Below are 15064 nucleotides of genomic sequence, written 5' to 3'. Positions count from 1 at the left end.
AAGGTGTAAGATTTGTACAATATCCTCCAGAAAAAAATACACAAGGAATGACAAAGTCATTTGACACAATGTCACAAAGGTATTTCTTTCCACGATCAAACGCATTCAGAATGGAAAGACGGCTGCCTGGAATAACAGATGGGAAGTAGAAAGGAGTCATACTTCTCTTTCAACTCATTGACTTTGGCTCCAACAGAGTTGAGCTGGTCCTCTAGTTTATTCTTCCTGTTCTCTGTTTTCCTCAGGTTTCTGAAGAGACACGCACATTCATATATAATAATTACTGTAAAGAATATATAACCACTTTACGCATACTTGATGAGCAATTATCTAAAACAAATGGAAAGGCATGTTATTACAGCACCAACTTTAATTTGCATGTAAAAACTGTGAGGCTAGAGAGAAGTGCACAACAGACATGCCATACAACAGCAAAATCGTTGACATCTCTTTGTACAGTAATTAACTGCTAAGGTGTGTCGGAGTGGTGTTTGTGCATTTGCGTGCGTTCCTACTCCAGCAGACCGGCCTGCTCCCTCTCCAGCGGCTCTATTCTCTCGAGGACGTGGGAGTATTGGACGTTGGCTTTGACCCAGGCAGCCAGAGGAGCAGCTGCTGCACTAGCGCGTTTTGCATTCTGAGCATTAAGAAAAACGGCATGTTGTCACAAACAACTCAGTTATAACAACAACCTCGACACCAGCTTCGGCAAATAAATAAAAATGGGGTTGCTATCATCCACTAATCATACATCTAATTCTTATTCTTCTATCATGACAAGCTGACCTTGGGATCGAAGGAGGCCCTGTTCCTGTTGAGTAGTTCTTCCACACTCTGGCGAATCTCTGGGGTGATGTTTCTGGCCTCAAATGTAGCTATGTCCTCTCTCACACCACGCTTAGCCAGAAAGCTACAGAAAAGAGAAAAAAAAACAAAAACAGGGAGACAAAAAATAAAGAAGAGTGTGAATTGTAGACAAGAATGCGAAAAAAAAAAATTTGTTTCAGAGGTTTGACTTCATATATACCGGCAATACAGCTGAGCAAAAAAAGGTGTACAAAAAAAAACTAAAAAACTAAAAAACTAACTATTCCATGTCTGACCTTGTCCTGAGGAAGGAAGAAAGAAAAAAAAAAGTGGTCCATAGTCTAATGTCAGGGAATATTTTCTGTTTCGTATTTTATTTTATTATATTTTTATTACTATCTTTTTGTCCCCGTTGATGTTTTTGTTTAAAAAGTTAATTAATAACGTTTTTTTTTTTTTTTTAAAGTAGTGAAACATAAAAAAGTCATGAAGAATTAGAATGAGAAAAAGAGCAACGCACACTTCCTGTTTTTTGCTTGTATTTTTACATGTTCTTCATGTGTTCTTTCCTCTCACCTCTTCATGCTGACCCAGGAGGTGTCAAAGGTGCCCATCAGTCTCAAAACACCCTCCAGAATGTCTCTGATAACATCGGGGGGCATGCGGAGAGATCGGATCTCTGACAGAGATTCAGGCTTTATGTTTCCAACCGCACGCTTTGCTTCATCTACCAAGGGCTGTAGGGCAGCAATGATAAGGAGAGGGAGGAGCCAGACCCAGGATGAGTACACCAGGAATAGTGAGTCTGGGACAAGTAGTGGTTGTGCCAACTTGCCTGCACTTCTTTAAGCTCGTCGTCTATTTTGGCCTTCCTCTCCTCAATTTTGGACACTTCTTGAGCCATTTTCCCTTTTATCTTCTCCATTTCTGTCTTCTGGTCACTGGCATTCTGGATAAGTAAAAAAAAAAGTTTTAAAATACTTGAGCACAACACCACTCACACCACTCAGAAAACTTAACCCCGAGACTAAGGATACAACAGCCTCAACTTCTCTAAACACCCTTTTAGAATGTAAATGAGCTCTCCTTTTTCAGCACTTCAAAAAATGTGTCAGACATACTCAACCCCAGTCCCCATAAAAAGAGCAAAGATGAAAGAAAATATGAAGAGTCAGAGTAAGACAGGCATTGAAGATGAAAAGAGAGAGAGAGAGGATGAACATTTGGCAACACCTCCTCTTTCTCACCTCTACAGTATATGCCTGGAATCTATCAATTTTATCACATCTCCACCTCATCCAAAACTAATCCCTTCATGACTGTCACTTCATTCTTCCGGTTTTCACCTTGTCTTCCTACGAGCCACAGGCTCACTTTTACCTTTCCGAACTGTATTTTCCTTCCACCAAATCCACCAATTCTTACTCTTCTCACAAAACGTCTTCCCCAAGTTTCTTCAACTTTTACACCTGGATTGTCACAACTCTTCATCTCTTGGTTTCAGTCTTCCTCTTCTTCCCTCCCTGCTGCTACCATCGCAGCAGGAGACAGGGTTGCTTCAGCCCAAGGAGATGAGTCCAGTCATTAATTATGAATCTACAAACAAATAGTTTTTCCTTCTGTCTTCCTCTTTCCCTACAACACCCTCAAAAAGCTGAGTTCCCCCACAGAGATGGGAGATAAAAGGATAATAATCGATAAAAGGAGGTCTCTTTCTCTCCATAGATCTACCATCCATCCATTTATCTAGAAAGGAATGGAAACATGGAACATATGGGACATATGCATATCAAATAAGTGCCATCTTCAAACTGGAGGAGTCACAGCCATCGGATATTCAAAAAAGTGGCTGGTGTTGCAGAAAACAATGACGATGAGGAGGAGAGGAAAGAGAGGAGAGAAGGAAAGAGGCCAGCGGTGAGAGTTGAGAGGAGGATAGATGCCACACGGAGAAGACAAGAATCCCTGCAGGGCAGCTGTTCTGCTGCCACTGAACGTCAAGGTTACGTGGCGTTGACACACACACACACACACCAAACTACACACACACACACCTGCATGGAGATGGTGATTTCCTGCAGGGCAGAATCTGCCTCCTGTTGTTTGGACTGGAGCAGTGCACTCTGCTCTGCAGCCCGTCCCTTCAGCTCGTCGACCAATGCCTTCGCTTCGTTCAGCTTTGAAACGCCTGCCTGCAAAGGCAACAGAGGCACTTAGAGACACCGTAATTATGATCAGATAAAAACAATAATCAATCAATAAACTGATTAAGACAGACTGAGAGGGACTTGAAATCCTCACCATCAGGTAATTGTTTGCTAATATGTGGATTTTGTCATCATGCTGAAGTATAGATATGATTAGTAGTACAATTTCTCTTTTATTAAATTAATACATAACATATCTACACATCACCACCATGTTTTACTGGATTATTGAAAATACTTTTAATTATATATTTTAATAACATATTAAAATATTGAATATACATAAAAAACAATGACACTGTTCACTGCTGTACCTGTAAATGCTGCTGTCTTGTTGTCAGCTGGCTCTTTTTCCGACTATATAATCCCGTGTAAACATTCAAAAGGGCCATGTATTGGCTGGGTGTTGCACCATGCTCTCTGCAGGACTCATGAACCATGAGGAACAAACGACACAGGTCTCCCTGAGCTGAGCCTGCTGGGAGCAGTGGGGGATGATGATTGTGATAGCAAACTGATAAAAATATAGGAATTTCATTTAAGAAAACACACAGTCAAACTGAGCTTAGAATAAACAGAAAATGTGTTCTTCCTAAATCTAATTTATGATTAGGGTATGTCTTTCTGCAAGGGAAAATAACTTTGTTATTACATACACAGATTTTAAAAAATCCAAATTACATATTTCTTTTATTTGCAGAACTAATATTGTAATCTTGACCACTGCGAAATGAATTAGACCACTACACCAATAATCTTACAAGAAGCTAACAATTACTGTACAATCAAGGAATGACAAACATAGCATCAATATCATTACAAATAATCTCACACAATTCAAATGGCTTATTCATCCAAATGAGATATTTTTACAACAATGTATACTTTTCGACTTTGAGGTCCTACCTGAACTTTTACCCTTAGTGGCCTTTTCTCCCTCATGTCTGCCTCCTCCTTCAGTCTTTCCCAGCAGTAGTTCAGGAATCTGACAAGTCAACACATTTAAAATTGAAATAGATAACCTTGATAAATGCAAATAAAATCCCTTTCATCACTTTTATTAAAATCATATTTAAATTTTTCAGCTTTCAGTTTCAGGTAATTAAATGTACAGTACTTCTCAAGCCCTGCAGTGACGAGTTCAGTATCGGGTCTGGAGCCACTAAATACTGATGAGCAGAAAAGTTTGATGTATGAGTCTGTCTTTACAATTTTTCCTGGCACATATAAATACATATGCTCAACATTTTTAGGCAGATTAATTAATATCAATATTGATGAGCCTCATTAACAACCGCTGATGTAATAACCACTTGATCTTGTCACCGTACTTCCATCCTCCTTCTCTTGCACTAACCTTCTTCATACTGCTTTCAGACCATCCTTCCATCCACTGGACCGAACACTTGCGGTAGAATGCTGGATTGCTCTCACAATTGATGGTGAAATTAGAGTTGGAGCAGTCCATAATCAGAACAACATGGAGGTTCTGCTGGATTCCTAAAGGTGTGTGGTATTCACAAAGCAGCAGAATAGAGTAGAAAAACAGGAGAGAAAGTGCTCTCACAAAATGTCACAAAGACAAGACAAAGAGATAGCAAGTCAGGATGTAAAGACAGGCACTCGCTTTTGTGTCGGGGATAATGTTTAACTTCCACCTCCCTGACAGAGTTAGATTGAGAAGTTGAGCAAAGAGGTTTTTAGTGGGATTACGTTGACAACCGTAGCATCGCTGATGTGATCCTTTAGTAGAAACCTTTACCTCAATGGCACTACTTTATTTCTGCACTGCACTCACCCTGCATAGCAAGGAGGCAGGGGAACAAACATAATGATAGAAGGAGGAACGGAAAGGACCTCAGAGAGAAAATACCTCCTCCAAAGCTTAGGAAGTATAGATCTGCAAGCACAGCTGCTATATGGGCAGATACAGTATATTTCTAAATGATTATATACTTTTCTAAAGATTGTTGTGCATAGCTGAATCAGCAGCACTCCCCAGTCATTACTTATGACCCAATAGAAGCATGGTCCTGTATCTGCAGAGACCCCATTCGTTATTTTGTCAGTTATTATCTTGCAGGTCAGGTGCATTTCAGGGCATCCTTTGGATGCGACCAGGTTACATCACTGTTTCTGTTTGTCTCCTCTGCAGTCTGTTAGTTGAAGATGTGAGAGTGCTTGTGTTTGACGTGTTATTTGTTGGAATTCACACAAAATCTAGCAAAGCCTCACCTCCCTGCAAGGTTGTGCGCGGAGGTGTGGGTATGTTTGTTTGTGCTTTGGTGAGTAACCATAGTGAATCAGATGATTCTCTTATTTTCCATCAATTTTAGCTCAGTGTTCCACCATTACTGCTTTCAGACAGAGAGCAGTGGCATAATCAAAAATATGATATTCCTATCTGATATACTTCAAAATTTTACTCCACAACATTTTTCTTTACCAAATGCTACAATTTTCCAGTCAGGCATCAGGAAAAAAACCTGCTAGTAGCATTTGAGAAACCATGACTTGAACTATGAATGTAATCACACGGAAGGGCACACTGACAACAATAAACAGAAATAACAATAAATACCCGCGACCTGCGTTAGCAGATTAAGCGGGTTGGAAAATGAATGAATGAATGAACAATAAATACATATTACATACTGTAAGAAAAGTAGTTATAGAGTGGTCCGGTGAATCCATCTTGGGAAGCAGCGTCTTTGAGGGGGGAGAGGAGAGGCTCCATTTCCTCTGGGGTGTACAGACCTGGAACCTCTCCTGATACAAAATAAAAGCATACAGTTTTTTTTAGTTATTACTAAATAGTGGCCACCCCTTTGCTTATCTCACATTCATTTACACAGCATATTTACTCAGAAAGGTGACCTGTGATAAAAGAATCCAGGCCCAAACATCCCACTTACACATCATCATCATCCATTTCATTTGTCAAACTTAACAAAAATTTGGTGTTGAGGAAAATGTATTTGAAAACATGAGTCTTGCAGTCACCTTGATGTTGCCAGGCAACCAGCAGAGAAACCTTCTTTTTTTTTCCATATGAAATGACAGAACTCTTTAATTAGTGACATTAACAGGTGCTGTGGGTGGATTTTACATCCTGTTGACACAGCCAAGCAAGCTGTTTTTCCCTGTCTTCATGCTATAAGAAGATTCCATCATCTGATTCCTGCTACAAATCATCCATCAAGGAGACCATTTCTTTCTCACATCTAACTCAATGCAAACACGTTTAATTTTGTGTATTATCCAAACTGAACCCTAATCTTCATGATAAAAAAATGTTATAACTCCTTGAGATCCAAACAGTGGAATCACCTTTAATCCAATTGTGTTCTATTTTCTGTTGCACAAACACAATACACACCTGATGACAGCAGGCTGTTGATCATCTCCAAGAAAGCTGGGTGAACAAACTGATAGTCTTCTAACAGAAGAATCACCTGTTGACCTTCCAGACCTGCCAGCTGCATCACCTACAAATATATGACACACATTACACATGTGATATACAGTACATATGATCAAACTCACTGCATTTTGGCAAATTGCTTGGCACTTTTTCAAATGATGGAGAAAAACAATTGTTACCGTCTTAAGATCGTTGCTGAAATGTTTCAGAGAATAACCACGGGAGATTTTGGGCGTGAAAAGTGTGTATCCATGCATATGTGAAACCAGGTATGTGGCGGTGTGCCGCCCGACTCCACTTCGTCCCGCCAGAAGGAGAGATCCACTGGGTCGGCTCAGAACACGATCCACCCTGGACACAAAGTCGCACACCTCCCAAAACAGGAGAAGATCCAGCTCCCTGTTTTCACGGCTGTAGAGCGCCACTCCCTAAAGCAAGGAATGGAATAAACAAGAAGTGAAAAGGTGAAAAACAACAACACTTTTTAACACACATTCCAACAAATACAATTAAATGTGGACAAGAGCACAAAGACACAAGAGAATCATAACGTGTTGAATGAATCAAAAACGCCAAAAGCAAAAAGTTATGATGATGTATGGCAACCTCTTTTAGTGTGTTAATATTGCATGGGCATCGCATTAATCATGCATTAACAGGAAAGAGTTCAATGTTCTATGTAGCTATGAGCCACAGAGCTCAGCTGTACAATCTAAAACATAACGTATGTGTGTTTGAAAATTTAATTCAACAAGCCTGACCAGACACACAACATACCAGACGGTAGTTCCTGACAATTTACCTTTTGAATGACTTGTTTTAGGTCAGATGAATCCAGACATCCCAGCTGTTTACCATGAGGAGGTAAAGGCTGGCCTGGAGCCATCACAGCCCCTTCAGAAGATCCCCAGGTCACATAGAAGCCATCTGCAAGCCAGGGAAATATTAAAGAATATGACACACTGATGCTAACCACACTCAGAGACGCATCAAAAAACATGACACAAACAAGAAAAGAAAAGATGATTTTTGAATGACAATTTGTTTTTTAATTCATCTTACACGTAAATTTAAAGACACTTTAGCATTAAAGACTACGAGTTACTAAGCATCTGTTGTAACCAAAGACTTCAGAAGTTATTACCTGTGGCTGAAACTAAATTTCTGATCAGTGATTGAGAAACATTGTTAAGTATAGTTTTTATAGTGCTTTCTTTACGGTCTTTAGCACTTTGGAGCAGTCAAAAGAATTTAACGATTTTATGATTTGAAATAAGGCAATGGACCGTCGCCTGAAACACCATAAACACGGGGCTGTCAAAAGGAAGCAGCCAATAAAGAAATGTGTTCATCCAGGCATAAATGGCAACTTTAGAATGTGTGAAAACATTAATTACGTGAAGTATTTAGTAATTGGTCAATGTGGAAAAGATGATTTGATTGATGATAGGGTTGTTAAATTCTGATTTGCAAAAAAGCTGTTTGTTATTCCAATGAATTTGCAATTTGAATGAGGACTCGTGTTCATGCAGTTCATACCGGTCATGTTGTCGAGAGCATCAGAGCCCCAGTCTCCTCGGATGATGGAGGACAGGATGTTGTCAAAGCTGTGAAGGTCTTTAGAGGAAACGAGCCGGTCTCTGAACAGCCTCCTGGCCTCATATGCCACCACCTCCAATACGCTGTCTGTCACATTGGATTGAGCTAACGAGGAATAAAACAGATTCACACACATCTAGTGTTTGGATTAACAACAAAGTCAATTAGATGTTGAGGGGTTTTTTTGGCAGGATCACACACAACAAATTCACTAACCAGAGTCAGATTCAATTTATTTGAATTCCCTTTAGAATCAACAAAGCTTCCACCTAAACAACAGAAAGCTTGAGAGACAAGCCACTGTCAAGGTCCCTCTGCCTCCAACAGCTTCTGATATGTGATTCTAAAAGACTTGACGAAGGCAGTCGAACTGGGAACTGACTTTTTGTGACATAGTGTAATACATTTTACAGAACACTAAGGAAATGAAAATACTTCAAGTGCCAAGTTGTCATGCTAAACATTTTCTATGCCTCAAATGATTTGCCTGTTCTGATACTGATATCTGTGAAAGTCTGCATTTATGCTTGCGGAGCAGAAACACTTCATTTCTTGCTTGAGTCTTTTGCGGCTTTTACAGGGCAGCAGACCTCATGCCTCCATCCTCTTAAGAATAAAAGTGAAGCATTTGGATGTCAATTACCATGGAAACAGTTGAAGCCCTGAAACATTTGGGTCAGAACGGTTGACCCCTGTCAGACTTACATATTGTTTTTACTCTGTGATTTCACTGTTACTGTTCAATTGAGATTATGACATGTTTATTCATTGTAATCACATGCAACTCATTAAAAAAATAAAGGTACATATTTTTACATACCAAAAGGAATTTATGCAGCAAGAAGGGGAAAAGAGGAGGAAAGAAAATAAGAGTTTGTTAAAAACTGATGAGCATTGGAAAAAAGAAGTTCGTCTGCTGACTTATTCAATTAAAATAAATGATTGGACTCACTATCACGGCAGGAACACATTGCAGAAGAAAGAAGAGTGACAGAGGGAGAGATGAAAGGACAGCAAAGGAAGAGGGTGATGAAAGAGTGGGAGACAGACAAGTGGTGGAAAAGAAGTGAGGAGAGACAGAGGAGAGGAGGGAGACGGAGAGAGAGATCGAATGAAGAAAAAGGTGAGAGTTGAAGACACTGGCTCTGAGCTAAAAGAATGCAAATGAGAAAGGAAGGCATTTGGCACCGTCTGTGATTGTGGCATCACAACTGACAGAAACACTGAAGCTTTATGTTCCTCATCAACAGCAAAAAATTCTATGCGAGGAATCTAAGGACATCGAAAACCAGCAGATCGTTAAGTCTACTTTCTGTTCTTGTTCGCAGGCAGCAAATCTGAAAATGTGTGACAGTGAGACTGATTTTTGCAAGTTTCCACGTTGCAAAAAACAAAAAAGTGATTACCTGCAGTGAGGTCGTATCGCAGCAGGCTGAGGACCCATTCTGTGAGGATGCAGGGAGTGAATAGGTAGTGGCTGTGGTCATCCACTGTAAACTTGGCTTTCACCTAAGTGTTATGATGCACAGGGAGAAAGGTGATTCACACATAGGACAAAATTCATTTACAACTTCCAAAATGCCCTTGTCTTTCTTCTATATCAGCATACAAATAACCTAATATACCCCAGACTTGGTGTCAGTAATAGTTGCAGGTCAGGCCATGTGGTGCTTCACGTATAGCCTGGACCTGAACGATGCCTTTGACAATGATTTATAGTGATTTTGCCAAATTACCGCAAATAGCCGCTCACAAACGTTTACCACGACACCAAACCTTTAGGTACTGTGCAGTTCAACAGAGATTAAATGCAACCAATTGTTACTTGAATATGTTAAACAATTTATTATGTGACATTTGTGGCATTAATTCCAATAAACATCAAGATGGTGGAAAATTAATCTTAAACTAATTAATGCTCATAGTTTGTAAATGTACTATTGTTTCATAATATTAACCACCTACACAAAATTCAAATATCCAATGTCATTTTTCACCGGATTATCGTGTTATTAATATATCATTGATGCCTGATGACATTCAATAGTGTTGAATTGCCAATACCTGTTCGTAGAGCTGCACAAGAGACCCGGCCAGCTGGTGTGTTTTCCCTGCACTGGCCCAGGATGCCTGGCTGCTCAGGCTATGCTGGAGAACAGGCTGCAGGTATGCTGAGTAGATAGTCTGCAGCTGCTCCCTATCGGGGTAGCTAGAGGGGGATTCAAAGAGGTAGAAAAACAGATGGAGAAAAGATTAGATTGAAGCCAAAAGCAAATAGAAAAACAAAGAAAGATGAGGGTGTGCATCTGCACATGTATATTTAACTTGTAATCTGTAAATGACTTTGTAATCTGTAAATGACAGGTGAATTTTACTCACTCTATAGTGCAGATTCGAACTATAGATGAGAAACGCGATGTGAGTGAATGGCTGCCTACAGTGCCCCCTGTTGACATGGAGGCCACCACCTGGATGTTCTCAAGACTCAACCACTCTAAGTTTTCATCATAGAATCCCTTGTAGGTCAAAGCCTAGAGGAAAGATAGAAAGAGAAAGGGATGAAAGGCCGTTATTAATAAGATTAGTAATTAATGGGAGGGTTGAAAGAGAAATAAATTCCTTAAAAGACAACAAAAAGTCTGTGAGGGAGATTTTAAGTACTTTTCAATTTGCATGAAATTAATACCAAAGGTTTTTGTTATTGCTACCTGTTGTAAGAAGGCTATGAGGTTGCTGGTCCCCCACTTGTCAGGTTTAGGTAGGTTGATGTCTTTGAGATAAAGCACCAAGTTCTCACAGTCTTTGGGTCTGAAGACTCGACCAGTGTTTGAACTGAGCAACAGGCAGGTCTGACCGAGCTTCTGTAAGATGTGACGAGAAGACGTCTGGGCACTGCAGTGAACCACGGCCACTTGAGTGGACCGGAGGCGAGAGAAGGCGTAGCTGAGCAGCATGCTAAAGAGAAAGCAAGGGAAAAGAGTCAAGAGATGCAGTCACCAGAGATACAGTCTTAACAGCTTCAGCAAATAGGTTGACATCATAACTCCCATAGATCTCATATAAGATTATGATCTTTGGAATGACCTAAGGTAGAAATGTGGATTGTATGCAAATGCTAAAAAGCACAGACCGAAAGACAAAGCAAGACATTTTGAGAGGATGGAACAGAGAAATAAATAAAATGATTCGCTGTGGTGACTCCTGAAGGGAAAAGTCGAAAGAAAAAGAAGAACAGAGAAATAAATAATTGCGGCCTAATGCAAGACATGGATGTATGGTTTTTCATTCCAATCAAAGTGAGGCAAGACAACTCAAAGGAAAAAAAAACACAGTGAGTGAGTCTCAACCTAAATGACATACTGAATGAATAATAATGACTTCAGAGGCAATGACTCTGTGCAAACAGTCAAACAGCAAATTACCACGTAGCCATGCCCCTGCAAAGCTGATCATTATTCTGACTTGTCAGTGAACCACAGTTCATTTCTTGAATGTGTGCTGATTGGGTTTTTTTATGTGTCTCAAAACCCATATTGCCCCCCCCCCCCTCACTGTGATCTTACTGACCATTTTCTCTGGTAGTGATCAACAGTGATTATAGGTTTTTTTCTAAACAGACTAACATTCATTAAAACGTGTCCAACAATCATGGCAATGAAGCTAAAAGAGTGAATGTAAAATAATTATGTCAAAGTCAAAAGACCGCAATGAATGGAATTTTAAATCCATATTTTAAAAATAGCGTCTCCCACCTCCAAAAATATGCGCTTCAGGTTAATTGGCTGTTTCAAAATTGCCTGTAGTGTGTGAGTGTGAGCATGTGTGGTTATCTCTCTATGCGTGACTCCACAGTGCACTGAAGTCGTGCTCGGAGTTTGCCCCACCTCACGCCCTAAGCCAGCTGGGATAGGCTCCAGCTCCCCGTAACCCGCTATGTCAGATAAAGCGGTGATTAGAAGATGGAGGGATGGATTTTAAAAATATTTCTTTGTTTGAGTTTAGTCCATTGGTTTGTAAATATGTATATATTCTGAGTAATATCTGCTCTGTTTGATTATGCGTGCGTGTCCATATTACCCCTTCCCGCAGCCCTCCGGTCCGACCACCATGAAGGGCTGCCTGTGCTGATTGGTGAGCCATGGTGAGAAGCAGTGAAGAGCTCTCTGCATATCTGCAGTCTCAATAACAGGCAGCGAGTGAGCGTGAGAGAGCTGCTCCACTGTCAGACTATCAGGAGGCTGGAAAGTATAGGCCGCTAGACGGCCGCTGTCTGTGTCGTAGTAGGTGTCCAGTGGTTTTCTGGCATCCGGTGGGCTTTCCCTGGTCCAGCTTAGCAACTAAATGAGGACAGAAATAAGGGTTGTAGTGATAGTACTGGTAAGATTACATTAGATGCATAACCTACATTCGTAATTGATGGTTCATTCTTCTACTTTTGAAATGTGAGACATTAATATCATTGTAAACATAAAGATGACCAGTTCTGTCAGTCACCTCTGCTTATATATTTAAAAAAACCAAAAAACCCAGAGGTCCTCACCTCTTTGGCAAAGTCCTGGCGTGCTTTAAGGTTGAGGTTTCCTCCCAGACCTCTAAGAAGACCAACGATAAACTGGCCTCGCTCTGACACAGCGTTGAGGTGTGACAGACCATTCAGGACTGTACCCACCAGGCTGGTCTCCACCACAAAGTTATTCTGATGAAAGAACACAAAAAAGATGATTGAAATAAAAAGAGTTGCACAGCTAATGAGGATGGCACATTGCAGAACACATACATCAAACAATAATCCACACGTATGTACACCCTTCCTGACCATGACTCAACCCACCATGTTGCTTTGAAGAAATTGATTCAGCAATTTTTATATGGTTAGTTAAATGTTCAAATACGCCAGCAGGAAAAATTCGTCAGCAGGACCCTTTATCTGTTTCCATATCAAAATCAAATCAGAATTTGTCCATAATCAAACCAATAGTGACTCACAATGTCAAAGATCGCAAAAATAAAACAGTCCTGGATCTGCTCATCTGGAAAGATCAGCATAAAAAGTTTATTTGGGTCTATTCTGACCCAAAGTTTTTATGGAAATTGTAATCCAGTTAGAAAACTGATTTATCAACAAATAAGTTGAAGATGCTAAACAGGATTTATGCATGGAGTCTGCTGACAAACACTTGTCAATGACAGCATTTAGGTTTATTACAGCAAGTACTGACAACATATATGAGCGTGATTTATTAATTGTCCTGTATTGTTTTGTTCATATGTAATCTTGGTTGCTTTATTTCAATAGTCTGGCAAAAAGCTGGAGTTCAACACAATTAAATGATTTGACCATTTTTAGAACCACTATGTAGACGTAAGGTACAGTTACCTGATTGAGTACCCAATCCAGGGCTTGCTGGAAGTAGTTTCCCAGCCAGTTTTCTAGATTAACACAACAATCCTCGGGCTGGCCCCTCAACCATGACTTCAGCAAGGCAGCCACATTGATGTCCTCATCACTGAACATGTCCATGGGAAAATGTGGAGGCAACAAAGTTAAGAGATAGAGTTTGATAACAGCAATTGTCTTAAAAGCTGCTCGCAAAGAGTGACCGACCTGAGAAAGATCATCCCCATGCGGGATATGGTGGCAGGCGAGGCACAGCTGAGGTCATGAGTCTCAAACAGGAAGTTAACATTGGGTCCAAACTGGATGCGTTCTCCACTGGGCATGGTTAACAATCGATTGTCATCAAGCACGGAGTTCAGACTCTCAATCCACTCTGGGTCTATGTCGCCATCACAGACAATCCAAGAGTTCACCTCTACAAAACACAAAGACATATAAGCACACAGAACATGCCATCAATGACTAAAAGGCTTTGTCCAAGTATATAGTGTTGAATTTTAGAGATCTTTAGGCTTTAGGCTAACTTTACAAAGTCCTTGTAATGTGTACCGGGTACAGCACAAGAACATTACCAATCAGCTTTTATTCCAGTTGTTAAAAGTCTGTCTGTGCAACACTCCATACCCTGTGGTTCTCTAACCACATTCCTGGCACTATGTGTGAGGACGCCATCTGCCCATTCTCTGGTGTCCATGTCTATATGCCCCAGCAGCTGTTGTCTGGGCATGGCTTTAGGATTCATTGTGTACTGCTTTACCTGCAAAAGTACAGCATTAAAATATTTTTCTGATCGATTAAAGGTTGGACAAATGTGATTCATATTCCTTTACATGCTAAAAAACATTGGAACCAAAGATCACTTGTGCATTTATTGAATCTTTATTGTATTTTTATATTAATTCCACACACTAAATAATTTCATTCAGTTCCAGGTTGGTGCATTGTCTCTTGCTCACCACTTTCCCCGTCTTGCCAAGGGCAGCTCTCAGCATCCTCCACAGCGTTGATTTCCCTGCTCCGCTTGGCCCTACGATGACGACTCCCATGCGTTGTCTCAGCTGCTCATTCAGCTCCAATGCCTTCTTTAACTGCAACGAGATGAAACAGGCTATCATTAGTCTATTTCCAACCCTTTACAAGTAATTATCTAAATATTGTGCCATTGCTATCGTAAGATAATTTTGGTAGCATAGAGTGGCACTAAAACACTGACTGAATATCACTTCACCAAATATATCTTGGTAATAAAGCATGTATCGGGCTAATAAATAGATTTTTCCATACAAACACACACACACACACACACACACACACACCTGGCTTGGTATAAGTTCAAGTTGTGCCTCCTTGTAGACTTCCTCCAGTGCATGCGTCAGTATCTGGTCCTCGACATCGGTAAAATTGACCCCAGAGAAGACATCTCTGACCAGAGCATCAAACCTGGAGCTATCGGCAAATGTCAGCTTGGACATAGTGTTCAATCTCAATGCCTGCACCACCAGACTGCTCTCCTGAACTGCATGGAAATGATACAAACCGATTCAATTTCCATGTCAACTGCAAATAGGAAACTGCATGTAAAATACAGTTTGTATAAATGAATATAAGATGAAATGATCACATGCAAGA

General features: G+C 40.4%; 1 protein-coding gene across 1 annotated transcript in view; it reads right to left on the bottom strand.

Moving 5' to 3' along the window:
* The window catches only part of dync2h1 (dynein cytoplasmic 2 heavy chain 1), an 80761-nt gene that overhangs the window by 45545 nt on the left and 20152 nt on the right, over positions 1 to 15064 (bottom strand). The window contains exons 41-65 of the mRNA XM_068317104.1: positions 14752 to 14951; positions 14392 to 14523; positions 14060 to 14192; positions 13643 to 13850; positions 13415 to 13544; positions 12578 to 12733; positions 12115 to 12374; positions 10746 to 10992; positions 10417 to 10568; positions 10102 to 10246; positions 9444 to 9546; positions 7978 to 8142; positions 7241 to 7365; positions 6618 to 6866; positions 6394 to 6502; positions 5670 to 5783; positions 4372 to 4514; positions 3921 to 3999; positions 3329 to 3489; positions 2862 to 2999; positions 1643 to 1756; positions 1384 to 1544; positions 787 to 910; positions 516 to 637; positions 163 to 249 (exon numbers count right to left, since the gene is read on the bottom strand). Of these exons, the coding sequence (XP_068173205.1) occupies positions 163 to 249; positions 516 to 637; positions 787 to 910; positions 1384 to 1544; positions 1643 to 1756; positions 2862 to 2999; positions 3329 to 3489; positions 3921 to 3999; positions 4372 to 4514; positions 5670 to 5783; positions 6394 to 6502; positions 6618 to 6866; positions 7241 to 7365; positions 7978 to 8142; positions 9444 to 9546; positions 10102 to 10246; positions 10417 to 10568; positions 10746 to 10992; positions 12115 to 12374; positions 12578 to 12733; positions 13415 to 13544; positions 13643 to 13850; positions 14060 to 14192; positions 14392 to 14523; positions 14752 to 14951 (3757 nt within the window). The remainder of the gene's footprint in view (positions 1 to 162; positions 250 to 515; positions 638 to 786; positions 911 to 1383; positions 1545 to 1642; positions 1757 to 2861; positions 3000 to 3328; positions 3490 to 3920; positions 4000 to 4371; positions 4515 to 5669; positions 5784 to 6393; positions 6503 to 6617; positions 6867 to 7240; positions 7366 to 7977; positions 8143 to 9443; positions 9547 to 10101; positions 10247 to 10416; positions 10569 to 10745; positions 10993 to 12114; positions 12375 to 12577; positions 12734 to 13414; positions 13545 to 13642; positions 13851 to 14059; positions 14193 to 14391; positions 14524 to 14751; positions 14952 to 15064) is intronic.

The sequence above is a fragment of the Antennarius striatus genome, chromosome 6 (assembly GCF_040054535.1).
Source record: "Antennarius striatus isolate MH-2024 chromosome 6, ASM4005453v1, whole genome shotgun sequence".
Taxonomy (NCBI): domain Eukaryota; kingdom Metazoa; phylum Chordata; class Actinopteri; order Lophiiformes; family Antennariidae; genus Antennarius; species Antennarius striatus.
This window is presented reverse-complemented; position numbering and strand designations above follow the sequence as displayed.